Genomic DNA, 26836 nt, shown 5'->3' on the forward strand with positions numbered 1-26836 from the left:
ACAACAACAACAACAACAATTACTGCTACTATTACTACTGCTACTACAACAACAATTACTGCTACTATTACTACTACTGCTACAACAACAACAACAACAACAATTACTGCTACTATTACTACTGCTACTACAACAACAATTACTGCTACTATTACTACTACTGCTACAACAACAACAACAATTACTGCTACTATTACTACTACTGCTACAACAACAACAATTACTGCTATTACTACTACTGCTCCAACAACAACAATTACTGCTACTATTACTACTACTGCTACAACAACAACAACAACAACAATTACTGCTACTATTACTACTGCTACTACAACAACAATTACTGCTACTATTACTACTACTGCTACAACAACAACAACAATTACTGCTATTACTACTACTGCTACAACAACAACAATTACTGCTACTATTACTACTGCTACTACAACAACAACAATTACTGCTACTATTACTACTACTGCTACAACAACAACAATTACTGCTACTATTACTACTACTGCTACAACAACAACAATTACTGCTACTATTACTACTACTGCTACAACAACAACAACAATTACTGCTATTACTACTACTGCTACAACAACAACAATTACTGCTATTACTACTACTGCTCCAACAACAACAATTACTGCTACTATTACTACTACTGCTACAACAACAACAATTACTGCTATTACTACTACTGCTCCAACAACAACAATTACTGCTACTATTACTACTACTGCTACAACAACAACAACAACAACAACAATTACTGCTACTATTACTACTGCTACTACAACAACAATTACTGCTACTATTACTACTACTGCTACAACAACAACAACAATTACTGCTATTACTACTACTGCTACAACAACAACAATTACTGCTACTATTACTACTGCTACTACAACAACAACAATTACTGCTACTATTACTACTACTGCTACTACAACAACAATTACTGCTACTATTACTACTACTGCTACAACAACAACAACAATTACTGCTACTATTACTACTACTGCTACAACAACAACAACAATTACTGCTATTACTACTACTGCTACAACAACAACAATTACTGCTACTATTACTACTGCTACTACAACAACAACAATTACTGCTACTATTACTACTACTGCTACAACAAGAACAACAATTACTGCTACTATTACTACTACTGCTACAACAACAACAATTACTGCTACTATTACTACTACTGCTACAACAACAACAACAACAACAACAATTACTGCTACTATTACTACTGCTACTACAACAACAATTACTGCTACTATTACTACTACTGCTACAACAACAACAACAATTACTGCTACTATTACTACTACTGCTACAACAACAACAATTACTGCTATTACTACTACTGCTCCAACAACAACAATTACTGCTACTATTACTACTACTGCTACAACAACAACAACAACAACAACAATTACTGCTACTATTACTACTGCTACTACAACAACAATTACTGCTACTATTACTACTACTGCTACAACAACAACAACAATTACTGCTACTATTACTACTACTGCTACAACAACAACAACAATTACTGCTATTACTACTACTGCTACAACAACAACAATTACTGCTACTATTACTACTGCTACTACAACAACAACAATTACTGCTACTATTACTACTACTGCTACAACAAGAACAACAATTACTGCTACTATTACTACTACTGCTACAACAACAATTACTGCTACTACAACAAGAACAACAATTACTGCTATTACTACTACTGCTACAACAACAATTACTGCTACTATTACTACTGCTACTACCACCACTACAACTACTGCTACTACCACCACTACTACTACTACAACAACTACTACTGCTATTACTACAACACTACTACAACTACTACTGCTACAACAACAACAATTACTGCTACTATTACTACTACTGCTAAAACAACAACAATTACTGCTACTACAACAAGAACAACAATTACTGCTATTACTACTACTGCTACAACAACAACAATTACTGCTACTATTACTACTGCTACTACCACCACTACAACTACTACTACTACAACAACTACTGCTACAACAACAACAATTACTGCTACTACCACCACTACTACTACTACAACAACTACTACTGCTATTACTACAACACTACTACAACTACTACTGCTATAACAACAACAATTACTGCTACTATTACTACTACTGCTAAAACAACAACAATTACTGCTACTATTACTACTGCTACTACCACCACTACAACTACTACTACTACTACTACTACTACAACAACTACTGCTACAACAACAACAATTACTGCTACTACCACCACTACTACATCAACTACTACTACAACTACAACAACAACAATTACTACTACAACAACTACTGCTGCTATTACTACAACACTACTACAACTACTACTACAACAACTACTACTGCTACTAGTCCCACTACTACTACTACTGCTATTACTACAACAACACTACTACAACTACTACTACAACAACAACTACTACTGCTACTAGTCCCACTACTACTACTACTGCTATTACTACAACAACACTACAACTACTACTACAACAACAACTACTACTGCTACTAGTCCTACTACTACTACTGCTGCTACTAGTACTACTACAACTACTACTGCTACCAGTACTACTACTACTGCTACTAGTACTACTACTACTACTGCTACTAGTACTACAACAACTACTGCTACTAGTACTACTACAACAACTACTGCTGCTGCTATTAGTACTACTACAACAACAACTACTACTACTACTACTACTACTACTACTACAACTACTACTGCTACTAATACTACTACAATAACAACAACTACTACTGCTACTAGTACTACTACAACTACTACTGCTACTAGTACTACTACTACTGCTGCTATTAGTACTACTACAACTACTACTGCTACTACTACAACAACTACTGCTACCAGTACTACTACTACTGCTACTAATACTACTACAATAACAACAACTACTACTGCTACTAATACTACTACAATAACAACAACTACTACTGCTACTACTACTACTGCTACTACTACAACAACTACTGCTACCAGTACTACTACTACTGCTACTAGTACTACTACAACTACTACTGCTACTAGTACTACTACAACAACTACTGCTACCAGTACTACTACTACTGCTACTAGTACTACTACTGCTACTAGTACTACTACTTACAGGCAACAGGCCAGTAAGATGACTGGGTATAAAAAGAGTACCTTAGAGAGGCGGAGTCTTTGGAATTGGGGTTGTAGAGGTGTGAAGTATTTTTGGGCAAGTCAGCTTCTAGAGAGGCATTTTCCAGAGACACACATATATTTCAATAATTAAAATGTGTGTATGTGATTACCTTATACACATCATTTCACTTTTCTGCACTACAAATCCAAACCCAGTGTTGTCTGCTTAAAGATGTACAAAGTGCTCTATAAAAAAGACATTTTAATCATGTGACCCATTGCTCTTCTGCTACACACCTGACCTTGGGCTGACGAACAAACAGACGAACACCCTCTAAGGACTGAAGGACCTACAGGATCCTATACAGCCACGGATTACGCGTATAATTAGCGCGCACGCACCGACAGTCATTTTGTGCAAGAGACCTGCATTTTCCTAAAATGGCTGAAAGGTGCTTCATCATTTCACATATCTACACCTACGACACGTCAGTGTTGTTAATAATGACGGTTATCCTTATCCAAATACAGGAACTAGACTCTAGAAAGAAGAGTTCACTTACATTCTGCACATTTTGACTAATGATTTGTTTAAAAGGAAACAGTAATAATAATGTAATGATTAAAATACCAGTTGAATGAATCGGTTGGAATCACAACATTGTCTTCTCTGCATTTTTCTTTGAAAAAGTGTCCACTTTTTGAATGAATTGAACCATCCATTGTTGGCACCGAGGGACCACTTCACTAGGACAAGGTGACGACGTGGGAGGGGGAGTATCCAATAGCAACAGTGATTGGCGTTCGGTATAAATATGGACGTTTCTGTGAACACGGACAAGACGGAGAAGCAGGAAAAGTCCAGTGAGAGTCAGATCTCGGTTCAAGACGTGACAATGGCAACACGGGTGCTCTCTCTCCTCTGTGCCTTCGCGGTTCTCTCGCTTTCCTCTGCGTGTTACATCCAGAACTGCCCCAGAGGAGGGAAGCGTTCATTTCCGGACGCCGCCCTCAGGCAGGTAAGTCAAGCGCCGGGGATGTGACGATGGATCGTTTGTTAACTGGTATCGTGATATTTATCCGGTATAGATATAACATATCTTTGTACTGAATTGCACATTTTATGTTGGTTTATGTGCTTTTTTTTAAAAAATATATATTTTAATAGGACAAATAATGCAAGAGCTTTAAAAATATCACAATAGAATCACAGTATAACTGATAAGAGTATTTAGTCCAGCACTAGTATTAGACTTTGCTTATTTCTTTACTGCTTTTACATAGCAGGAAACTTCAGCACTGTTGTCTGTACGTTTTTATAAAAAAAAAGGTTTGAAAGTACCAATAAATAAATAAATAAATAAATAAAGCCACAGATCATGAAATGGAGTGTGTTGTACAGCACGATCTGCTCTGATCTCGGTTTCCAGTGTATGGCGTGCGGTCCTGGAGATAAGGGCCGGTGTTTCGGTCCCGGTATCTGCTGCGGGGAAGGACTGGGCTGCGTGATCGGAGCTTCGGTGACGGCTCGCTGTATGGAGGAAGAATACCTGTCCTCGCCGTGTGAGGCTGGAGGAAAGCCGTGCGGACCTGACGAGGGTCGCTGCGCCGCACCCGGGGTTTGCTGCGACTCGGGTGACCTTTTTGTTCATGTCTTTGTCGTTTTAATTTACTGCTGAATTATTTATTTCATAACATATAAAGTAAGCATTTTTAGTCAGTCTGTACTATATACCGGTTTTACCGCAATAATTGTAATATTTATCAAATTATTTTTCTATATTCATATACTTTAATTAAAAAAAAAAAAAAAAGATATTAATATGCCGTTTGCATTCGATACTATTTTTGTGTGCTTACATTTTCCTCATCACTTTATCTGAGCTCACACACAAAGTGCAGTTTGGGCTCCTGCGCTCTTGCTTGCTGTGCTGATGAGCTCATTGCGGTGTGTTTGTGTGTGCGTGTGTGTGTGTGTACATACAGACGGCTGTACGCTGGATTCAGACTGCGTGGACGGGAGTGAACATGAAGACGTGGCTGAAAGGAAGAGCTTCCTGGGCGGGTCACGGGGAGAGCTGCTGTTGCACATCCTCCATCCTGACAGGGCACGCAGTGCATACTAACTCCTTCAACACACACACACACACACACACACACACACACACACACTCATACAAACACTCCCACAGTGTAGTACAGACAAGTAGACCTGTTTATGCACACGATTCACTCTGAAACACACACAGACGATGAGTTTAGGAGTTCCAGCTCGCTGAATCTTCACCGTATGCAGTAATGTGCTGCAGTATGTTGAAATGCTTATATGGAAATATGCACTGTACATCTATCTACATAGAGTGTAAATACAGTATATAGCCAATAAAACTGTCAGCACTGGTCTCGTCAATTTGTGTCTCATCCCATGTTGAAGAACTTTTTCCAAAACTTTGAAAGTTGAACCATGAACTTGTTTATTGTCTGTAGAGATGAGATCACTTCATATATGACTTCAAATCTGACATAAAACCATGCATCGATGAACATGAAGCCTAGCTGACCGTACACTTTAAAGTCAGCTAAATAAACCCAGCCAATAAGTGAACATCATAAAAATGACCAAATAAGAGCTCTCGTAAGACCAAGGGGGAAAATTCAACTTTCTTTTCCTCGACTTGTATATAAATCAGAAAGCTGGTGAAGGTAAAGACAGTTGGAGGGAATATTTTCTATTATACTAAATCACTCTTACATGAAGGACCATTTCTTCAGATTAAGTAGAATTCACATTATAATACGAATAACTCAACAACATGAACATAGTGTCATTTCATCAGTCTGTGCAAATCTGGCAGCAGAGGAACATTCGCACAGACAGGAAATTAGTGCAATTTAAAAAAAAAAAAAAAGAAAAAAACCTGGCCCCATTACTCGCGAAAATGCCAACACTGATAATTATGGGATGGATGTAAACGGATGTTTGGGATGGGACTGAACACTAACAGTGGAATATCTATGGTTTCCGGTTTGAACGGGATCACCTTCATTATATTTATGAAAAGACAGGAAGTGAGGTGAAATATTCGGGTCTCGGCGATGCGTCGTTTTGCTTACTGATGAGGTGCATGAGGTCAAAGGTCACAGTAGCGTTGACATCCTTCTTCACAGCTTGAAAAGCGTAAAAAAGAAAAAAAGTTTGATGTCAATAACGGTCATTAAATACGCTAAAGGACACAATTCCACAAATCCTTGCCCCAGCTGACTCCGCCCACTCAGTCGAACCTACGTGTTATAATTTGGACTATGCAAATAAGTCCTCTAACAAAGCGCATGGACATTTGGCTCTGTTTGGTGAGCAATCTCACCATTTCAGAGGATCCAGATAAATTGATCATTTAAATTGTAGACCTCGCTCAATGAATCAAATCCATCGATAAGCAAATATATAAATATTAACTATGACACATTGTAACTTTCGTTTTGTTTATAATCCCAGATTATGCCTCAGGCAGTGTGGCGTACCTCGTGCTGCCGTTTGTTGAGGAAGCGATCCCAGAGTTGCAACAGCTGTGCTCCAGCCTGAGGCTCCAGCTCCTACACGTCATATGAACACAAAAACAAAAGTTTTAACATGCTTCAAATATACAACCCCAATTCCGAAAAAGTTGGGACAGTCGACTGTTTATCACTGTGTAACGTCACCTTTTCTTTTAATAATAAGCCATGGACACTGACACGCCCCCATACCATGACGGACGCTGGCTTTTGGACCTGACGCCGATAACAGCTTGGACGGTCCTTTACCTCTTTGGCCCGGAGAACACGACGGCTGTTTTGTCCAAAAACTATTTGAAATGTCGACTCGTCGGACCACAAAACACGATTCCACTGTGCTTCTGTCCACCTCAGATGAGACCGAGCCCAGAGAAGTGGGCGGTGCTTCAGGACAGTGTTCATGCATGACTTCTGCTTTGCATCATAAAGCCTTAACTTGCATCTGTGGATGCAGCGGCGAATGGTGTCGAGCGACAAAGGTTTAGCAAAGTATTCCTGAGCCCATGTCAGGATCTCCATTACAGACTCATGACAGTTTTTAAGACAGTGACGTCTGAGGGATCGGAGATCACGCGCATTCAGAAGCGGTTTTCAGCCTCGCCCTTTCGCACAGAGATTTGACCGGATTCCTTGAATGTTTTAATTACATTGTGCGCTGTAGAAGGTGAAACGCCCAAAATCCTACTGATTTTGTCTTTGGGGAATGTTGTTCCCAAAGTGTTGGATTATTCTCTGATGCACCTGTTGGCAGATCGGCGAGCCTCGACCCATCCTCGCTCTTGAAGGACTTTCTACATAAAGCACTATACACTCTTATCCACCGAGTATTCAGACATTATTAGAGAATTCAGATAGCATAATAAGTATTTCAACACGGCTCTAGTCTTAACAAGCCAATCAATTCTTCACCCCGCCCCACCCCGTTTCCTATATGGGTCAAGGGTTCGCCTGTGTCTGCTACACCTACACCATTTCAAAAGCTCCTACAAATATAGAAAAGCTCTGAATTCAGTGGCCTTTCAGAGAGAACATAAAGAGTTTGACGCTATATGATGATGTCATCACTGCAATTCAATAGTGTTTCCAGTGCACATCTCATGCAGTGTATGATTGCACATGGCTCTTAAACACTCATGAGTCTCAGGAATACAATACGTAAAGCCACAAGGTCACCGCAGAAGAAGGATTATACATTACGTGCAAAAAAACATTTTATAAATGCTGTTTACAGAGCATGTAGTAGCATAGAGGATCTTTTTTTATTATTTTTTTAAACCATTGCTTCTTCTTTGACCACTGCAATGTTTAATTATTCTTTTTTTAAACAGAAATCTACAAATCCTGACTAATTGTTCGTGTTTGTCTTAACAAAGACCAGAAAAATAACTCGTTAGATGTGAACATTTCATAATGCAAAGCAAAGAAACTGAAATTCAAGTTAATTCCACGTCGTACGGCTACCGGTCCCGATCACGACCCACCTGTCCGTCCCGGCTGATCTGCACTTTCTTGTTGTCGTTCCAGGGGTTGAGGAGTTGGTGAGTGACTTGGAAAGGGAGGCTCTCTTTACGGATCCATTCCACGCTGAAGACTCCTCCCAGACCGGTAGCACCCCAGTCCTTACAGCGCTTGGACCCGATCTCCGAAGTCATCCGAGCATAGCCCTGTGCGACAGTGTGCCGATTTTACAAGGTGAAAATAAGGGACACTGAATTTCGACATTATTTTAAGCTACTGAAGGTTTATCGAGGTTCTACGGAGTCTCGCGGCGCACCTGGAAGTGTCCGGAGCCTTGCACGGAGAAGATAAGGAAGATGGCGCCGGTCTCCTGGAAGGCTCGGTTCAGTTTGTGCTCGTTGTTTGGCGTAGTGGACCAGATGCCCCTCTGCTGGGAGAGCTCGATGTTCCTCAGGTTGCTGCTCTTCATGATGAAGTAACGCACTGACGGTCTGGGTCTCAGCGATGGCGACTGGGAAACCTGGAGTAGATTAAATATTATATATAGTAGATTAAAAATAAAGAAAGGAACAGACTATAGAGTCAATGCTACGGTCAAGAAAATCTATGGATGTATCAAGGTGAAGAGTATTCTAAACTGGTTTAAAAAAAAAAAAAAAATCCAGATTTATATTTTTTAAATGGTACTTTTCATAAATTGCAGCTGATTTGCAATGTTTTAGTAGAAGGTGCTGTGACTCAGTTTTGTGTACTGTTATCATCAATATATACTGTTATTCGGTGTCATTATTCAATGTTATGATGCCCATGATGGGTTTTACCCACCCCAGGTAAAGGTGACATAAGAACGGCCGGTCCTTTTGTTGAGGAAGTGGACGAGGGACTGGTCCTGGGACCGGTTAAGCTGGGGCTGTCTGACTTTACCGGGAGATGATCATCAGCTGAACGTTTGGAAAAAACGACACCTTTATCTCTTTGGCTCTTAAACTGAGAGACAGCGGATGGCACTTTTGGAGACCTGGGAAATAAAACGTAAATACAGTCATGGTACAGTCATGAAAAATCCTAGAGTAGTAGTTTTGTGAAGAAAGAAAAAAAATAATAAATCCACACAATATTCATCTCAGCGTGAGCGTTTTGTCTTTCTAGAAGTCTTACCTGTCTGGTGTGGGAGCCTCGTAGCTCTGTTCCGTGAAACACCTCTGTCCGCTCCTCCAGCTGTTTGACTGATGCTGATGCTCATCTGGAGTTAAGGGTTTTGGTCTCTGGCCGATACCCGTGGGCTGCTGCAGGCCGGTCGCATGCTCTTCGGAGCTCAGCACAGACACCACGGCCCGGATCGTCGCCTCGTCCAGCTCGGACCAGGGCTTAGAGGGGCAACGGATCCTCCTCAAGAACAGGCTATGCCAACGCTGCCTCAGCTGGAACACCATGGACGCCATCTGCAGAAACGAGAGAACAGGAGATCGAAATACACCAAAGTGCAAAAATATCTACCGCTGAACAATTTTATTTTAAAACTATGAGTTTGTCCCAGAAGCCGCGTCAGAAACATTACAGAAAAAAACAAACAAACAAACAAACAAACAAAAAACACATTCTGCACAATAGAGTGCAAAGAAGGTTTGGTAGAATAAATGGCGGCGCAATAAATAATATAGAGGAAAATAATCAAAAAATAATAGAGGAAAAAATTGGGGAAGGGCGGAGGAAAGGAACGAAAACTATCTACACGTTCTACATTCTCTGCCCAATTACCTCTTGATCCAATTTGAAGTTAAGCCACTCGTCGATCTTCACCTGAGCCAGCTGATCTGTGGAGCGAGCCTCACTGTCGCTGTCACTGCTCTCACACAGAGCATCGTCTACTACTGCGAATATACACAAAAACACGATGTTTGGAACTGTACATCTCAACACTTACAGCTATTTAACAGCAGCCAAAACCAGGCTAACCTAAATAACCAAAACAATAAATATAGACTTACAGGAGAGAGTTATCATAGCTTGTAGACAACAAGAAAGATATTGATGAGCTAGATGCCAGCACCGCTGTTGTATATATTTATTTCATGTATATATAGCTCCTTCCTTAACAGAATGTTCAGAGAAATGTACCAAAATGTCCTATTTACCCCAAATACAGCCATTTAACCGAAGCACGTTTAGACTCGTAGCTCTAAGAGCGAGAACGTCGGAAATGTCGGGGATATGCCGGCTGATTGAGAAGTGGAAAATTCGGCTAGTTCAACCAAAACGGGTATACATTATATAAACTGCTTGATCGTTTTGGTGATCGTGGGTCACCTCGGGGTGTGGAAGGTTCCTGAAGCGCCGTGCTGGGCAGTTTGGCAACCCCTCCAAACACAGCCACGGTGAGCGGAGTGACCGCAGTGCAGCAGCGCACGCTGGCTATCCAGTGAGCTCGTGTCATCTCGTCATAGATCAACCAGTCTGTAGGCAGAGCCTGAACTGCTGCTGCTTGGCTGTTAGCTGGAGGGATCTGAAGCCAGGAAATTTGATATACTAGTTCATTATGTACATACATCCAACTTCTGAGAAAAACAGCATTTAAAAATAAATAAATGAATAAATAAATAAATAAATAAATAAATAAGTGGGTGGTTCTGTTTGGCTGATGTGAAACTGACCTTCTTGTATTGGGGTTGGCTCAGGATGGACGTAGGGTGGAAGCGAACCTTCTTCTCTTTGGCGCCTCGGAGTGTTTGGTTGTCGCGGTCTACGCAGATCAGCTTTGGGTACATTCCTGCAACGAGCGCCGCCTTCACCACCGCCCAGTTCTCGGAGTTCTGATTGACGTCACGGATGTCGCTGCAACCCCGAGCGCGAACAAAACCTGAACGCCAGAGTGTGTGTGTTGAGCTATACTGAAATAACAGTGGTGCTGTGTAACAGGTCGTATCATTTTAATACTGTATGAAAAGACAATCGTTTCAGTCCCGGTCTACAATATACAAGAATTTTTTTTTTCTCCAGAATTCAGAGCTGGAACCATGCATTGTTTGGATCCTGGAGCGTTACTGGTGTACCTATGGCACGGAGCTGGCCCAGCAACTGGGTGCGCATCTTGATGATGATTTCCATGGTGGCCTGTGACAGGAAGTTCTTCTCACAGAAAGACCTCTCCCAGCCGTCACTGCGGGCCTTCTGCCATGCCTGAGATACGGAACACGCGTCGTACATCAGAAACGTTAACACTGGATAAAATGGCCTCCTCGATTTATACAGATTCCAAAGTTTCCTAGAGATGGATTAGGCTTAATCTTGGTCTAGATTGCAAGACCGGTGTAAACTCATCACTGAAAAAGATAAGCGTTAAGCTAGGTATTATAAAAATCAGCCTTTTGCATGTTAATAACTCTTGCGCTTGTAATACACGAACAAGCCATTTTTAACAACCAACAGTAGATTGTCCCAATATTCCTTTTTTTTTTTTTTTTTTAAGTGCTAAAGCATTTTTCTAAAAGCATTTGATTTCATTTGATTGCTTTTTTCCCCTCCAAAAAGGAAACATGCAATAATCTGTCAATTAATCCAAAATAACAAAACCCAAAACATATAAAGCCAAGACCACAAAAAAAAAAAAAATCACAGTGTTTTGTATTACATGATCAGTACATGTTTAGATTTGTCCGGTGAACTGTCAGGCAGCGAGTGTGGCTACCTGAAAAGCCCGGAGCAAGGCCATGTGATCGCTGAAGGTGTTCGCAGCGAAGCATCTCCTGCACAGCATGGCGGCTCGTTTTTGTGAAGCCTGAGCCGGTAGTACAAACGGTTCCCTGTAGGACAGCATGCAGGCGATGGTGAGGATCGGGTCCAGGCACTTGAGCACTACTGCACATAGCACCATCTTGCCCAGGTGTGGCTCCACGGGCAGGTCGGCCAGGTGGTAGCCCAGCTCGGTCAGGTCCTCCCAAGGGTCCATGGCATCTATGGTCTTGTTATAAACACATAGAATTTGAAAGAAATGTTTTAGGTCATCCCTTTTTCATACAAGTATATTGAAAATTTTAATTTAGAGCATTCAGAACTGACGTCACATCAAGGGGAGAAAAAAAAAAAAAATAGAAGACAGGACTAAATAAACTTTTTTCCCAAACAACAACAATGCAATTTTGGGAATGCTTAATTTCTGGAGATACTTATGATGTGTTTTGTGATGAATGAAGTAAGGTTCTTTAATTAAATCCAAGAATAAGCATTGTAAAATTCCCTAATGAAACACAGACAGACAGACAGACATTCTAGAAATTTGGCTCTGGTAGTATTCTGTGACATCACTTTAACAGCCTGACATTTTGCTGAAAGGTGTGAATGTTTGTGATTAACACCTTGAGCATCTGTACAGCGTTCTTCACAGTGAGCAGGTGTGGTGGCTCCGGGGCTTTGGAAAGGAACTCTGCGATGGAGCAGGTAATGGGTGCCAAAATTTTAGTGTGAAGACAGAGTTCCTAAAACACAAAGAGAGAGAGAAAGATCAAAAACTATTACTTTCTCACTTCTGAATCGCTCAGTATGGATTTAACTGCTGGAGATATGCCGAGTGCACATGCATGAGATATGCTGGAGATATGCCGAGTGCACACGCATGAGAATATACCTGCAGAGGCATACGCAGCAGCTGAGGAACCTGAAACTCCAGCATGTTATTGAAGCGCAGCCGGCTGAACAGATGGAAACAGATTCCCGGCCTGCACCGTCCAGCTCTTGGGGAGAAAAAAAGAGGGGGGGGGAGGTGTATTGGTATTCCAAGTGTTTGTTGTGGGATCTCAGGCATTTTTAAGGGGTTAGGGTCAGTTTGGGCCAGAACTGAGTTCTAGGTCCGGTAGTCACAGGCTGTTATGTGTCTAGCATGATTAGCATTCCTGATAGTAATAGTGTTAAAATGTCACAGCACTGTTGAATACATAAACATAGAGAGTTATGCACCTTCCTTTACGCTGTAGTGCGCTTGCTTTCGATATCCACACCATCTTTAGCATGGTCACATGATTCAGGGCATCGAAAGCTTTCTGTCACAAAAAAAAAAAAAACACCACCCAAAAAAAAGATAATAAAGAAATGAATGTATCCGAGATGTAACACAGCAAGTTGTCTTGGATTTAAACAGAATTTTCTAAAATTACCTCTTTAACCTTGCCAGAGTCAATTACAAAGACAACATCGTTGACGGTGATGCTCGTTTCAGCAATGTTGGTTGAGAGAATCTTACAGGGGGAAGAAAAAAAAAAGAAAAAAAAAGAAGGGATATAACCACGATAATCAGCCGTAAGGAAAATTAACACGGTGAAGCGTGCTAAATGTAAAAAAAAAGAAAAGTGCACTCACAATTTTGCGAACCCCGCCCGGAGCTGGTTTCAGAACTTTCCTCTGATCCGAGGTCTGCATGTTGGAGTGCAGCATGAACACCTGGTACCTGAAGGACGATAACAAAGCATTACAAGTAAATTATGCACGAATAAACATTCTGCAGATTTCAGATGAAGTGACGCATGAAACTTCACACGCCTATGCTGATGATCTGCAAATCTTTTATCGTCGAAAAGAATGCGGTCTCGCAGTCCAACTATCTCATCGTATCCTGGCAGAAATATCAAGACTGCACCTAGGGACAGAGAAGAGAAGAGAAACGAAAACACACACATCAGACTGATCAAAAATGTTCTTTATGGCATAGTTCCCAATAACACACCAGGGTACTAAAGACATTTCCTGACCTGTAATGTCCAGCTTGAGAACAATAAAAGAACAGATATAAACTATAAAAGTGCATTTCTCAGGTTCCTCCAGGTAGTTGGTGTGGTATCTTCGTTAGTTTTGTTGTGTCGTAACCAAACCCAAACTCATCTCGCGTTGCTAGATAACACACGGTTAATTACATAGCCACACAATGCTGCTTTTGCTTCTCTTAAACCCACAAATCGACAATTAGGATAATTTGATTTTGGGCTACATGTCTTCATATCCCATCGGGAAACAATTCTTCATCCTATCCTTACTCTCACCTTCATCAGAGCTCTGACAGATGTTGAAGAGCAGGTGCATGATGAGGTCCAGGTCCACCTTCTCATCATCAAAGCTGTGGTGGTAAGCCTTGAGCAGCTCCTTGTCCTGAGCGCTGAGCTCTCCGCTGGCTGACTGCACCAGGGACGACTCGTCCAGCTGACCTGCCTCCACAGACGAGCTGCACAGACGTACAAAACCATATCCAAAACAGACACCAGAACTTTAATCTAATACTCAGGATAGTCCGTGCATGTATAGCGTTATCTTTTGGGGGTTTTTTTTTTTTTTCAATATCTGTGTATATGCGAGAGAAAAGAGTGCTGGAGCCTGATTGAAGGAAGACAGCATTATGTCTAGTTTGCAAGCATAACTCTGCCAAATGAATATACGAGAGTTACAAAACAAAAAACTAAAAAACAAAAAGAAAGAAGTTCAAATTTAATTGTGTTCTTCGTTTTTGCCGAGTTTACTGGCAAATAATTAGATGAACGGTGACACGTACTTATCGGATCATTTGTTGAAGTACTCACATGTGTGACTCTAGCAGATCTACTGCTTCAGTCTGGTTGAAGTGTTTGGCCCAGTCAAGAGCGGTCCTGGGAAAAAAAAAAAAAGAAAAAAAAAGAAGAAGAAGAAGAAAAGAAAAAGAAAAAAGACAATAGGTTTCTCTAATATTTTCACATACAGAGTAAGAAAAACTGTCATCATTTCAGATCAGATAAAAATCGTTAGCGTTGGCAAATTGCCGCAGTATAATGGGAAAAAAACAAACATTTAAGACATGCTCTTATTTGGAAAAAAAAAACAACAACAAAAAAAAACACAAAAAACAAAACAAAACTATCACCACCACAACTCCCTGTGGGGCCTGATTATTTTCCGATAACAGAATGACACGTTATTCCACACACACACACACGGTTCATAAAGATATCTTCCTGAATTCTCTAATCTGAACAAAGTAAGAAATGTTTTCTATTTTAGATGGACTTTTTTTTAGTAGTTTATTATTGAATAATTGCTGTAAATGAAAACTGTAATACTATAGTCATATCGAAGTTCAGCTCTGTCCTCACCAGCCATTAGAAGCTTTAACATGCACGTTGGCCCCCATGCTGAGGAGCTGCTCCATCTGGCTGATGAAGCCTCTCCCTGCAGCCACCATCAGGGGCGTGGCGCTCGTTTCGCTGTGCCTGTAGTCCACTGAAACGAACACAGGAAAAAAAAAGAAGTGATATGTAGCTTTTAAAGCAGATAGTAGCGTGTACTGTATGTATATGCGAGCGAGTCCGTGAGCACCGTACCACTGATGTTCTCGTTGACAATCAGGTTAAAAAGCTGCACAAAGGCATCAGCATCCTGCTGCAGAAAGATGCTCGAGATGCAAGCGTCCATTTCCTTCAGCAGCCATGGTTCCAGCGAGGTCACGTCTTTCTCACTCTGGAAGCACAGGCAAAAAAAAAAAAAAAGTGACTGATCTTTGTGGCACGTTGATTTACTTACTGATCTCATGCACAGTCATCCCAAAAGAACTGAACTTCCTGAAGAACATTTACCATCTGGCTGAAGACACTGTCCCCTCCGCTGTCCAGCAGGTCAGCCTCCTGCGGGACGCTGGCGGACTGCCGGTTCTTCCGACACTCTGGCGGGGATACGCCCACTTTCACTTCGCACCACTCTATAAGAGACGTCTGCTGCTTTGCTTCTGCACAAAACGCTCACACACACGCAGGAGCATAAATTAATGGTAGTGTAAACGGCTTAGCAAACAAACATTAAATCAAGATCTTTGAATACATTTCCAAAAAATAAAGAGAGGCTTAAATCACCTTTTTGCATCTCTGCTTTATATTTGGCCATCTCCTTGTTTGTGTAGCCAGTGGTCCGCAAAATGTCCTCCAGAAAAAGCGCTTTGACGTCGTACGGCCGTCCTTTGACTTCAAAGAAAGATAGAACACAACTTGTCGGCATAGAATCGCGTTCCGGTGTTAGATTTTCGTACACTATATGGCCAAGCAATGCTTTGTGGAAGCATAGAAAGATCCTTTAAAGGAGCTAGAGGTGTTTATTCATATGCTGACAGGAGCGGTAGGTCAGATATGATGCTCATGGGACAAAAGCAAGGCGACGATGATTAACACGGGAGCGTATTGGGCGCGGTGTTTACCGCACCTTAGTGTGAATTCAGTCACTGCTTAATCCATGTCAGGGTCCAACGTCCATCACACTATATACACACACACTATAACTGATAGTGGCCAAATATTGGTCGTACAGTTTTGTAACCAATCAACAAAATGATTCATTATGCATTTGGATGCTCATTTATTTCACTCACTGTAAATAATCGGGCAAGGGCCAAAGTATCTGGTGAAAAGATCCACATCCAGGGCAGCACTAGAGAGAATGAGCTTCAGAGAAGGCATCTTCTGCAGCACGTCCCGCAGCTTGGTGAGGAGGAAATCCGTCAGGCCGTCCCGCTCATGGACCTCGTCCTAAGAAATAAGGAGGTAGGTGAACATTTGAAATAGTGAGGTTTTTATTTATTTATTTTTTTTTTAATGAAGGTAAAGCAGTGTTTCCTTGAATGCCATGAAGTTATATATGTTAAAGTGTTAAAAAATAAAAAAGAAAAGGCAATTGATTCCATATCAAAATGATATTTTGCACAAGTGTGACTAAAAAGACACTCCCTCTAACAGGAAGACAACAGTAGGAGTTATAAGTGCACCGAAAAGTTATTTCATTATTATATCGTTATTAACTTCTATTTGTTATTTGAATAAACCACTCCTTTTAAATGGCACACCCATGAAATAGGAAGGAGCATGCCTGAAAGCTGTCGCTACGCTGGTGCAATCATGCACGCAAACACACAGTAGCAAAACTGCAGATGTGGTGTACACATGGTTGTAGAGGCATCCCAGTAAATAATCTAAAACGTGTGCTTACCACAATGATGTGTGTGACACTGGAGAGGACGGCGTCTCCAGCCATGAGCGTTCTGAGCAGCACGCCACTCGTGCAAAAGGTCAGTAAGGTCCTGGGAGAAACTCTGGACAAGGGAAAAATATTTGATCGTCACTGAAACTTTATGAAGTTTATACAGTACGTCTTCCGACATGGCAGATATATCACATGCACACCACTGGGTTTATTTTTTTCAATCAGAGTTAGATTAAAGCTTAGTGAAGGGTATTTTCTATTATAAGTGAGATGGATGGATGTCCTGAATTACATGAATGGCCTGAGACAGACCGGAAGGATGGACTGTCTTGAATTAGACAGACTGGATGGAGAGAAGGATGGATAGATTAGACAGATTGGATGGATAGATTAGACAGATTGGATGGATGGATTAGACAGATTGGATAGATAGATAGATTGGACAGATTGGATAGATAGATTAGACAGATTTTTATGGATGGATGGATTAGACAGATTGGGATGGATAGATTAGACAGATTGGATGGATGGATGGACGGATGGATTAATGGATGGATTAGAGAGACTGGATGGATGAATGGATGGATTAGACAGATTGGATGGATAGATTAGACAGAATGGATGGATGGATGGATGGATAAGACAGATCGGATGGATGGATGGATTAGAGAGATTGGATGGATGAATGGATGGATTAAATAAGAGGAAATATTTGGGTGGATATCCAGAATAAGATGGATAGACAGATGGTCTAAATGAAATGGCTGGATGGATAAAAGGTTTTAAATAAGAGGAAAGGTTGGGTGGATGAATGGACAGATAGACTAAGAGAAATGGATGGATGTACAGATGGATAAATGAAGGTTTTAAATAAGTGGAAAGGTCTGGTCATTCTACCTGCTCTCCAGGCGGATCTGGTAGCCGATGGCCTGGCCGACGCGCTCTCCTCTCTCGGCCGCCACTCTCTCCGCCACAGCGATGGCTGCCAGCCTCCTGGGCTGCGTACAGAAGATCCGGCAGGGATTTCCTTTCTGGCTGCAGGCGTCCATCAGGAACTGAGGAATCTAGGAAACGCACGCACAAGTGGATATCTCTCTAAATAACAATGACTGAATATGAATGAATTATTATTATTACTATATCATATTATTATATTATTATTATTACATCCAGTATTCACACCGCTGTACATGTGCACCTCACCTGGGTGGTTTTCCCTGAACCCGTTTCACCCACGATCAGCACCACCTGGTTCTCCTCGATGGTCGCCACGATCTCCTCCTGCCGCTCGTACACAGGCAGCGTTCTCCGAAAACACTCCAGCTCAGACGGACCTCTCCTCTGAGGGACCTGAGGGATGCCATTACTCAGCCGCCCGCTCGTCCTGTTCTTGTCTCGTCCATTATCTGGGGAAATAAAATGCTTCATGTTAAAATCATAGTTACTAAACCGGTACGACTTTCGATTTTTAGATTTGAGATGCTCCTGTAATACGGACATTAATCGCAATAATAATCAGAATAATTAAAGAAACAGTAGAACGATGCTGAATAAGTGTCTACCAGCAGCTTCTGGAGAAACAGCGAGCCCTCTCTCAGTGCGTTGGAGCAGATCAGCGCGCTCTTTACTAGTTATAGGGAACCTCTGCAGCAGGTTTTGGACCACGTGCTTGGAATTGTGGGTGAGGTTAAAGGTCATAATGGACTGCGCTGCCTCTGGACGGTCCTTCTTCCATATCGTGAGGAAGCGGTGTATTCCTTTACTGTAATGACACAAGTAACAACATCAACGAGTACGTTCTGTTTAGTTTTATAAAGTCAGGATTTCCAGGTAGATACACTTACCCTTTACTTTTTGAAATGTAACCCAGGGATTGTGCAAGGTGATGTATGAACGCTCTCTCTGTGCTGGTCAGTGAAGAAGGAAACTCCATCTCTATGTGTATACATAAAAGAAAAAAAAAAGAAAAAAGAAAAATCAATATATCAATCATCTAAAACGGATCCAAACTCATACATTCCAGCTAAAGTCAAACTACAGGAGGAGTGAAAAGGTTCCTGATGGTGCCTTCTGTCCCAATCAGGATAAACACACCTCTCTGGTCGCTGTACTGGAATTTCTCCAGCGCAATGTTCACTGCAATTTTAACCTCTTCATCGATCCTGATGTCTTTCAGCCCTCTGGCTTTTTTTGAACCAGACTGCTTCGATGGATTCATGTTCGGTTTCTGAGAGGTGGCGTTCGACCGAGACATAGCACCTTGTAAGAGAAAAACAGAAAAATGGATTTAAAGTGGCTCTAATGATAGTCTAGAGATAAACGAACAGATAAACAGAGGGACAAATAGATAAATAGTTAGACAGGCCGATCAAGATATAGACAGACAGATAGTAGTGGCTGACTGATTGATAGACTATGCCAATTAATCGGCACAGCCGAAACGATTACTGGAACGATCGGTTATCGGCCACACCGACGGTTTTTCCCGGTTGCGTCCATTGCAGGAGCGGCTGAGAAGGGTCCGCTGTCATATACGGTACGAGAGCGGTCTCTAATATTTTACTTTGAGTGTTATGTTTTCATTCAGTATCAATTTTAAAAACTCGGTTGATTAATCGTTTATCGGTAGGTACTGCCCAACTTTACAAGTTATTAGTATCTGTAAAATCCTCTATTGGTCGACCTCTAATTAATTAGTTAATTAATAGATAGGCAGGCAGATAAACAGACAAAGAGACAGACAGGCAGATAAAGAGATAAACAGACAGGCCGAGAGAGAGAGGGGGGGGGGGGCAAACAGACAGACAGATAGACAGAGAGATAAACAGACAGACTGAAAGAGATATATCGATAGATAGGCAGGCAGATAAACAGACAGACAGACAGAAAATAGATAGATAGATAGATAGATAGGCAGGCAGATAAACAGACAGACTGACAAAAAGATAGGTAGCTAGACAGACAGAAGATAGATAGATAGATAGATAGATAGATAGATAGGCAGGCAGATAAACAGACAGACTGACAAAAAGATAGGTAGATAGACAGACAGAAGATAGATAGATAGATAGATAGGCAGGCAGATAAACAGACAAAGAGACAGACAGGTAGATAAAGAGATAACCAGACAGGCCGAGAGAGAGAGAAAGAGAGAGAGAGAGAGGCAAACAGACAGAAAGAAGTTAGAGAGGGAGATAGATAGATAGATAGATAGATAGATAGGCAGGCAGGCAGATAAACAGACAGACTGACAAAAAGATAGGTAGATAGACAGACAGAAGATAGATAGATAGATAGATAGGCAGGCAGATAAACAGACAAAGAGACAGACAGGCAGATAAAGAGATAACCAGACAGGCCGAGAGAGAGAGAAAGAGAGAGAGAGAGAGGCAAACAGACAGAAAGAAGTTAGAGAGGGAGATAGATAGATAGATAGATAGATAAACAGACAGACAGGCAGATAAAGAGATAAACAGACAGGCTGAGAGAGAGAGAGAGCGAGAGAGAGAGAGAGAGAGAGAGAGAGAGAGAGAGAGAGAGGCAAACAGACAGACAGATAGACAGAGAGATAAACAGACAGACTGAAAGAGATATATAGATAGATAGGCAGGCAGATAAACAGACAGACTGACAAAGAGATAGATAGATAGACAGACAGACAGACGTTAGAGAGGGAGATAGATAGATAGATAGGCAGGCAGATAAATAGACAGACTGACAAAGAGATAGATGGACAGACAGACAGAAATTAGAGAGGGAGATGGATAGATGGATAGATGGATAGATAGATCGGGGGACAGACAGACAGACAGACAGACCCAGTCCTGGGCGGGAGGGGGCTCATTCAATTCATCTGTTTACTTCAGAAATCATTAACACAGATTATCTCTCCAGTTTCACAGGCCTCACACTTTCAACCAAGAAACGAAACCGAAGCCTTTTTACTGCCCGTTCTACTCACATTAATATAACTCATACTCACATTAATATAACTCATACTAACACTGATTAATTTAGTTCTCTTTATACACAGTTCCCTGAGCCTAGCCAGCTACATTAACTAACATAACATAATTTAGAAATTTTTTTTTATTTTTTTATTTTTTTAAAATGACGATACAATTTTGTACCACCTGTTTTGGAAAATATAAATGTATATCTCCGTTAGCTAGTTCTACTGACAAATTAGCTAAACTGATGACAGCTCATAGCTAGCAAGAATCAACTTTGTCGCGTGTAAACAACAACAACAACAAAAAAGAAGCATTCATGACATATGTCATTAACACCTCTGGTACTGTATACTGTTAAAAACACCTCAAACAGTTAGTATAAAATATAAAAAATCAGAGCTGAACAAATTCTTTACTTACTTTCCTTCCTGCGTTGCACTAGCCAATACACACTGAACCGGCTAGCATGAATGAAACTTAGCAGCTGCATCCCAAACGGCTTCGTGTTAGAAAGTGCACACTTGTTAGGCTGCTAGAAAGGTCTTACACGCCCTATGTAGTGCGTCTATAAAGGGAATAAGAAGCTATTTGTGATTCTGCATTGTTGTTGTTTAATGGATGACGCCTACCGGCTAAACCTGCTAGGTGTCAAATAACGAGAAAACTCAGGAGATTATTATTGATCGGCAATTACACAGAGTTCTCCGTTAATCTTTTTTTAATTAGTAAAAAACCCCCCAAAAAACAACAACAAAACTTTGACATTGCAATTCACAAAGGAAACACAAAAGGAAAAGATTCTAGAGGAGAATTTATTGGTTAAAATTAAAAGACATTATACAGCATGTCTTATCTCCATGCTTCACCAGAGAGTAATCTTATTTGACTGTAATTACAGAGTAATACATTGTAACAGTTTTTTTAAACTTTAATTAGTTAATTGGAGTTTAAAAACAATTACTGACCAACCAAATTCAATGAGGATAAGAAGAAAGTTTGTTCTACAGTACAGTGCAAATGCTCTGTCTTGAGACAAAATAAAGACAAATACATTTATTGTATTATATTAACAAGACATTTAACATGATGGTTTTCACGCACATTTCTTTTTTTATCTATGACAAGTAATAAAAACGTTCCAAAAGCTAACAATTAAAAAGATATCGGTACAAAACTTTGCGTCTCCCTTTCTAAACGTGATTTAAATATCTAAATGATTCACCGTACATTGTTCTTAATATATCTGTTGTCTTCTTTCAGTGTACAACTATGTTTCATTTTTAACATCCTGGTATCCTTTTAGTTCTTTGTAAATAGACTATATGGCCAAAAGTATACAGACACCTGACCATCACACCCATATGTGCTTGTTGAACATCCCATTTGAAAATTTATTCCCCCTTTGTTGGAATAATAATAATAAGCTCCACTCTTCTGGGAAGGCTTTCCACTAGATTTTGGAGCGTGGCTGTGATTTGGGATTTGTTTTCATTCAGCCACAAGAGCATTAGTGAGATTAAGTGAGGTTTTAGTGGGGTGCAGTTGGTGCTCCAGTTCATCCCATAGGTGTTCGGTAGGGTTGAGGTCAGGGCTCTTTGCTTGAGTTCTTCCACTCCAACCTTAACACGCCACGTCTTCATGGAGCTCGCTTTGTGCACAGGGATTTGTCATGCTGGAACAGGTTTGGGCCTCTTAGTTCCAGTGAACGGAAACTGTACACAGTAAAATCCCCAGTGTTGAATTAACACCCGGAGTGTTCATTTGTGTCCAGTGGACTTATATAAACACTGTAGGGTGTAAATTCAACACTCTGGGTGTTAAATCAACACTAGGGATTTTGCTGTGTAACGCTACGGCATACAAAGACATTCTATACAATCGCGTGTGGCAACAGTTTCTGGAAGAACCACATAATGGTGGGATGGTCAGGTGTCCACATACTTTTGGCCATATAGTGTATATTGTAAGCTAGTGGTACATTATCCTTTTTTCATATTCAAAACACTATGAGGGAACAAACCTTTGCACTTGACTGTACATGAATGTTACGTCATTGCTCACACATATTACACAAATTAGAGCGTTTCAATCACCATGAAGGACATTTTTCCACTCATCTTGCCCATGGAGACTGAACTGTAGCCTCTTCTGTCTTCGCCACTTGGCTCGACGATTCTTGAACCACACCTAAACGTGCATCACACTGATTATTGACAGAATCTTTAACCACACCACGGTTTTCATAAAGAGTTCCAGACCCCAAATGACATGTTAAAATGTATTCTGTGATGTTTTTCTAGACAGTTCTCACCTCGACCCTCTCCTCTCTCAGGCGAGTCCTCTCGGCGAGCTGCTCACGAGTATGTATGTCTGGATATTGGTTCTGCACAAACAGCTCCTCCAGAGCGTCTAGCTGATCCTCGGTGAAGATGGTGCGGTGACGCCGGATCCGCTTCTGGATCTGACCGAAGCTCTCTCTCCTCTGACCTTCTCCTGTCAGGCTCGTCTCATTCAGCACTCTCTTGCTCCATGCAAGCTGACAGGCTGAAATGCAACACAAGTGCATATACGTTGTAGACATTTTTAAACACACACGAGCTGTTAAATGAAGTTAATCTAAACTTCTCGAATAGACATCATGAGCTTCGGTTGTTTCTAGTCATTCTTCCACAAAGTGCATAAAGTGCATAAATAAAGTTCAGTTGCTCCCTGGGATAGGCTCCAGGTTCCCCGAGAGCTTGAAGGATAAGCGGTATAGAAGATGGATGGATGGAAGGAGTCTCTAGTATCAGTGCTTCGCAACAGTCAGACATGGGAAAGTCTTCGGAATGGAGGACGAGTTTGCGTTTTCGGATTTCTCTGTAGCATGACAAGCTGTATTTTTTGTCTTATTCATTTCGAGAGAAAGAAGGAAGAGAGGACGACGACGGCACGGCTGTTCATAGCTAACTATGCTTACTATGACGATAAGCCATAACAGGGACCAAGTTGTTTCGCAGACATTCCATAGCATTAAACGTAACAATAAATAGTTAAGAAGTATGACATGTCGTTCATGAATAAATAAAAAATTATAATTGGCAAATTGCTCTTGTATACGAGAAATAAAAGACTTCGGAATATGCTGTTATAAGAGAATAGTCAACTTCACAGTCTTAACATTGTCCCGCTACGTATCGATCCGCATCATATCAACCCATAATTGATTATTTTCCTATAAGACCACACCAAGGGGTGTTTTAACACTATTTAACATATTTAACAGTGTTAATCTACAGTCACTTCTTTTTAAACTAACGTTAAATCTTTTATACAGCCATCTAATAGACATCATGTCTATTAGACATATGTCTTGAGCTTAGTCAGATCCTACATAAATGAAGAATTTGACCAACATATATTTCACATATGTTTCATATAACATATTAAACAGGGCTAAAATAACATTATTCACTGTTAAAAGTAACAGAATTGCCTTTGTGAACTGAAGAACATCAGACATCAAGGAAAACGGAATAATCAGCCCAAATATAATATATATATATATATATAGAATATAAATTAATGGTTAACAGCATTTACCATTACTACATTTGTAAAAGTGTCATAGATATTAGTGTATGTTGTGGGTTTACGTTAAAATACTACTTCTTCTTACAAGTTTTTCAGTAATTACAATGTACAAGCTTTTGAGACAACTGAAATTTTATTTGGTTCTATGCGGAAGGTTAAAACTTGAATACAATAACTTTAAAACTACTATAAGATGAGTTATCATGAGTTCATCAGAATTAAACAGCAAGTCTTACACATTGCAGGCAGGTAATCAGCCTGGAGCATCTCTCCACAATGTGAGCAGTAACAGCAGCACACGCAGACATGATGAAGGGGCTCCACGGGATTTGTAGTCGCTCCTGACTCCAGATCCGGATCATCTTTAGAAGAGTGTCGTGCGTCGGAAGCTGTGCTCGCTTTGCTCTCGTCACTTCTCTCAAACGTCCTGCTCAGGATGCTGTCAATGCTGAAGGCGAACGACTTCTTCTCCATGTGTGCTTCGTCCATCTCCATGGTCTGCTGCGCTCCTCTGCTCTGGGACTCCAAAGAAGCAGACTTTCATATAGAACTGCATCTTTTTTCCTCTCTCTCTCTCGCTCTCGCTCTCGCTCTCTCTCTCTCTCTCTCTCTGCTCCTTGTGCTTCGTGTCAAACCCCCCATTTACTCAATAGATTAAAGAAAGGAAACAAAACATAATCCCCCTATACAGAAAGCACAAAAAAAAGTATAAAGTGGGTGAAGAAAAAAAAAATCCCATTTAATCTGGGCAGTTTTGTGAAGGTGTTAGCGAGAACAGGAGATTCAGCTAATCTGGCTTTGGTCTGAAATGAAATCAGATTTCACTGTATCAAATGAGGGGTGCAGAGGCCCTGAGAAATCCTTCTTGTTGTGGTTTTAGAAGAAAGATAAATTGTCTGGCATTAGAGGCTTTGATTCGTCGAGGCTATAACGGGTGACCACGGTGCTTCAGTAGGATAAACTCAGGTAAGTGTGTTTGTATGGGTGTATCACAAACCCTGGTGTGATTTACCTGGTCCATGGCCTAAACTGCAAGATGTTAAACATCATCTGTGGATGGGTTATGAGTGGCATAAATGAGTAGCTTGAGCACACCTTATCACTGAAACGCAGCGTCTCTCATACGGCACACCGGCTATTATACATTCCTATTCTTTTCCACAACAAATCCCTTGTAATCATACAAGTCAGAAGCTCTTATTCATCAAGGTATTAATGGATTTTCAGAATCTGCCTTAAGCTGCGCAGATAAGGGTGGGGATCAAAAACAGATAACAATAAACAGCTTCCATCCTTCGCACAAATATTCATTGCCTTTACATTGTTGGAGTTATAGTCTTCAGTATACGTGCGATCGCTATCTCAGGCTTTTGTGTCTGTCTCAGGAGAAATGTATCATGTCCGCTTATTAATGCTACTAATTTTGCCAGCCAGCGATTTTCAAGAAAATCCTCTTTCTACGTAAACAGCTGAGACTGAGAATATCAGAATTCGATGTAAATGTTTAATAGACAGAGCTTCCTTTTAATATGTCTTCAGTAGAAAGGAATTCATAACACGTTCATCTTCAGTAAGCGGTAACGGGATGCAGTGGATCCGGAGTCTATCCTGGGAATACTGAGTATGAGGTGGGAATACACCCTGGATGGAATGCCAGTCCATCATAGGGGCATCATACACACACTCTTTCACACTTTGGGGGCAATTTAGCATAGACAATACACGAACCTGTGTGTTATCGTGAGGTGGGAGGAAACCAGAGAACCCAGAGGACACAAAACTCTACACAGACAGTAATCCGAGCTCATGATTGAACCGGGGACCCGGAGAAGTAGCAACACTAAATGCTGCACCACCATGCAGCACTAATGGATATAATATTATGATTATAATATAGAGGATATAATATAGGGATTATACCAATGACTTCCTTTAATAAATACATTTATTTAATTTCACTAACCAGATCAATCAACCTCCACCTCTAATTACACACCTCTATACATACAGAAAGTAATGAGAGAATATTCAGGCATTTTGGTTGACCCCTGAATTCTTGATTCTGTTTGGTCTGAGGATGTTCATTAATT

General features: G+C 40.8%; 3 protein-coding genes across 3 annotated transcripts; 1 reads left to right on the forward strand and 2 right to left on the reverse strand.

Annotated features, from left to right (window-relative positions):
• The first annotated feature begins 3942 nt into the window (after positions 1 to 3942).
• On the forward strand, positions 3943 to 5360 carry LOC128603369 (oxytocin-neurophysin 1-like). Its single transcript, XM_053617732.1, has 3 exons — positions 3943 to 4253; positions 4665 to 4869; positions 5221 to 5360. Exons 1-3 carry the CDS (start codon positions 4050 to 4052, stop codon positions 5358 to 5360), a joined length of 549 nt encoding a protein of 182 aa, XP_053473707.1. The 5' UTR covers positions 3943 to 4049.
• Positions 5361 to 5382: 22 nt separating this feature from the next.
• Positions 5383 to 21655, reverse strand: LOC128603365 (3'-5' RNA helicase YTHDC2). Its single transcript, XM_053617729.1, has 31 exons — positions 21594 to 21655; positions 19315 to 19479; positions 19065 to 19155; positions 18783 to 18982; positions 18424 to 18626; positions 18118 to 18284; positions 17227 to 17329; positions 16613 to 16769; positions 16104 to 16211; positions 15831 to 15979; positions 15579 to 15714; positions 15351 to 15477; positions 14805 to 14870; positions 14274 to 14452; positions 13777 to 13873; positions 13597 to 13684; positions 13395 to 13475; positions 13198 to 13280; positions 12869 to 12974; positions 12600 to 12719; positions 11933 to 12205; positions 11298 to 11424; positions 10899 to 11104; positions 10555 to 10750; positions 10006 to 10118; positions 9406 to 9689; positions 9073 to 9265; positions 8564 to 8767; positions 8271 to 8453; positions 6757 to 6828; positions 5383 to 6402 (listed from the first exon to the last, which is right to left on the reverse strand). Exons 2-31 carry the CDS (start codon positions 19472 to 19474, stop codon positions 6397 to 6399), a joined length of 4278 nt encoding a protein of 1425 aa, XP_053473704.1. The 5' UTR covers positions 19475 to 19479; positions 21594 to 21655; the 3' UTR covers positions 5383 to 6396.
• A 1561-nt stretch (positions 21656 to 23216) lies between these two features.
• LOC128603370 (homeobox protein goosecoid-2) lies at positions 23217 to 25512 on the reverse strand. The gene is made up of 2 exons (XM_053617734.1): positions 24983 to 25512; positions 23217 to 23717 (listed from the first exon to the last, which is right to left on the reverse strand). Exons 1-2 carry the CDS (start codon positions 25239 to 25241, stop codon positions 23470 to 23472), a joined length of 507 nt encoding a protein of 168 aa, XP_053473709.1. The 5' UTR covers positions 25242 to 25512; the 3' UTR covers positions 23217 to 23469.
• Between the last annotated feature and the right edge of the window lie 1324 nt (positions 25513 to 26836).

Source organism: Ictalurus furcatus, chromosome 28, assembly GCF_023375685.1.
Source record: "Ictalurus furcatus strain D&B chromosome 28, Billie_1.0, whole genome shotgun sequence".
Lineage (NCBI taxonomy): Eukaryota > Metazoa > Chordata > Actinopteri > Siluriformes > Ictaluridae > Ictalurus > Ictalurus furcatus.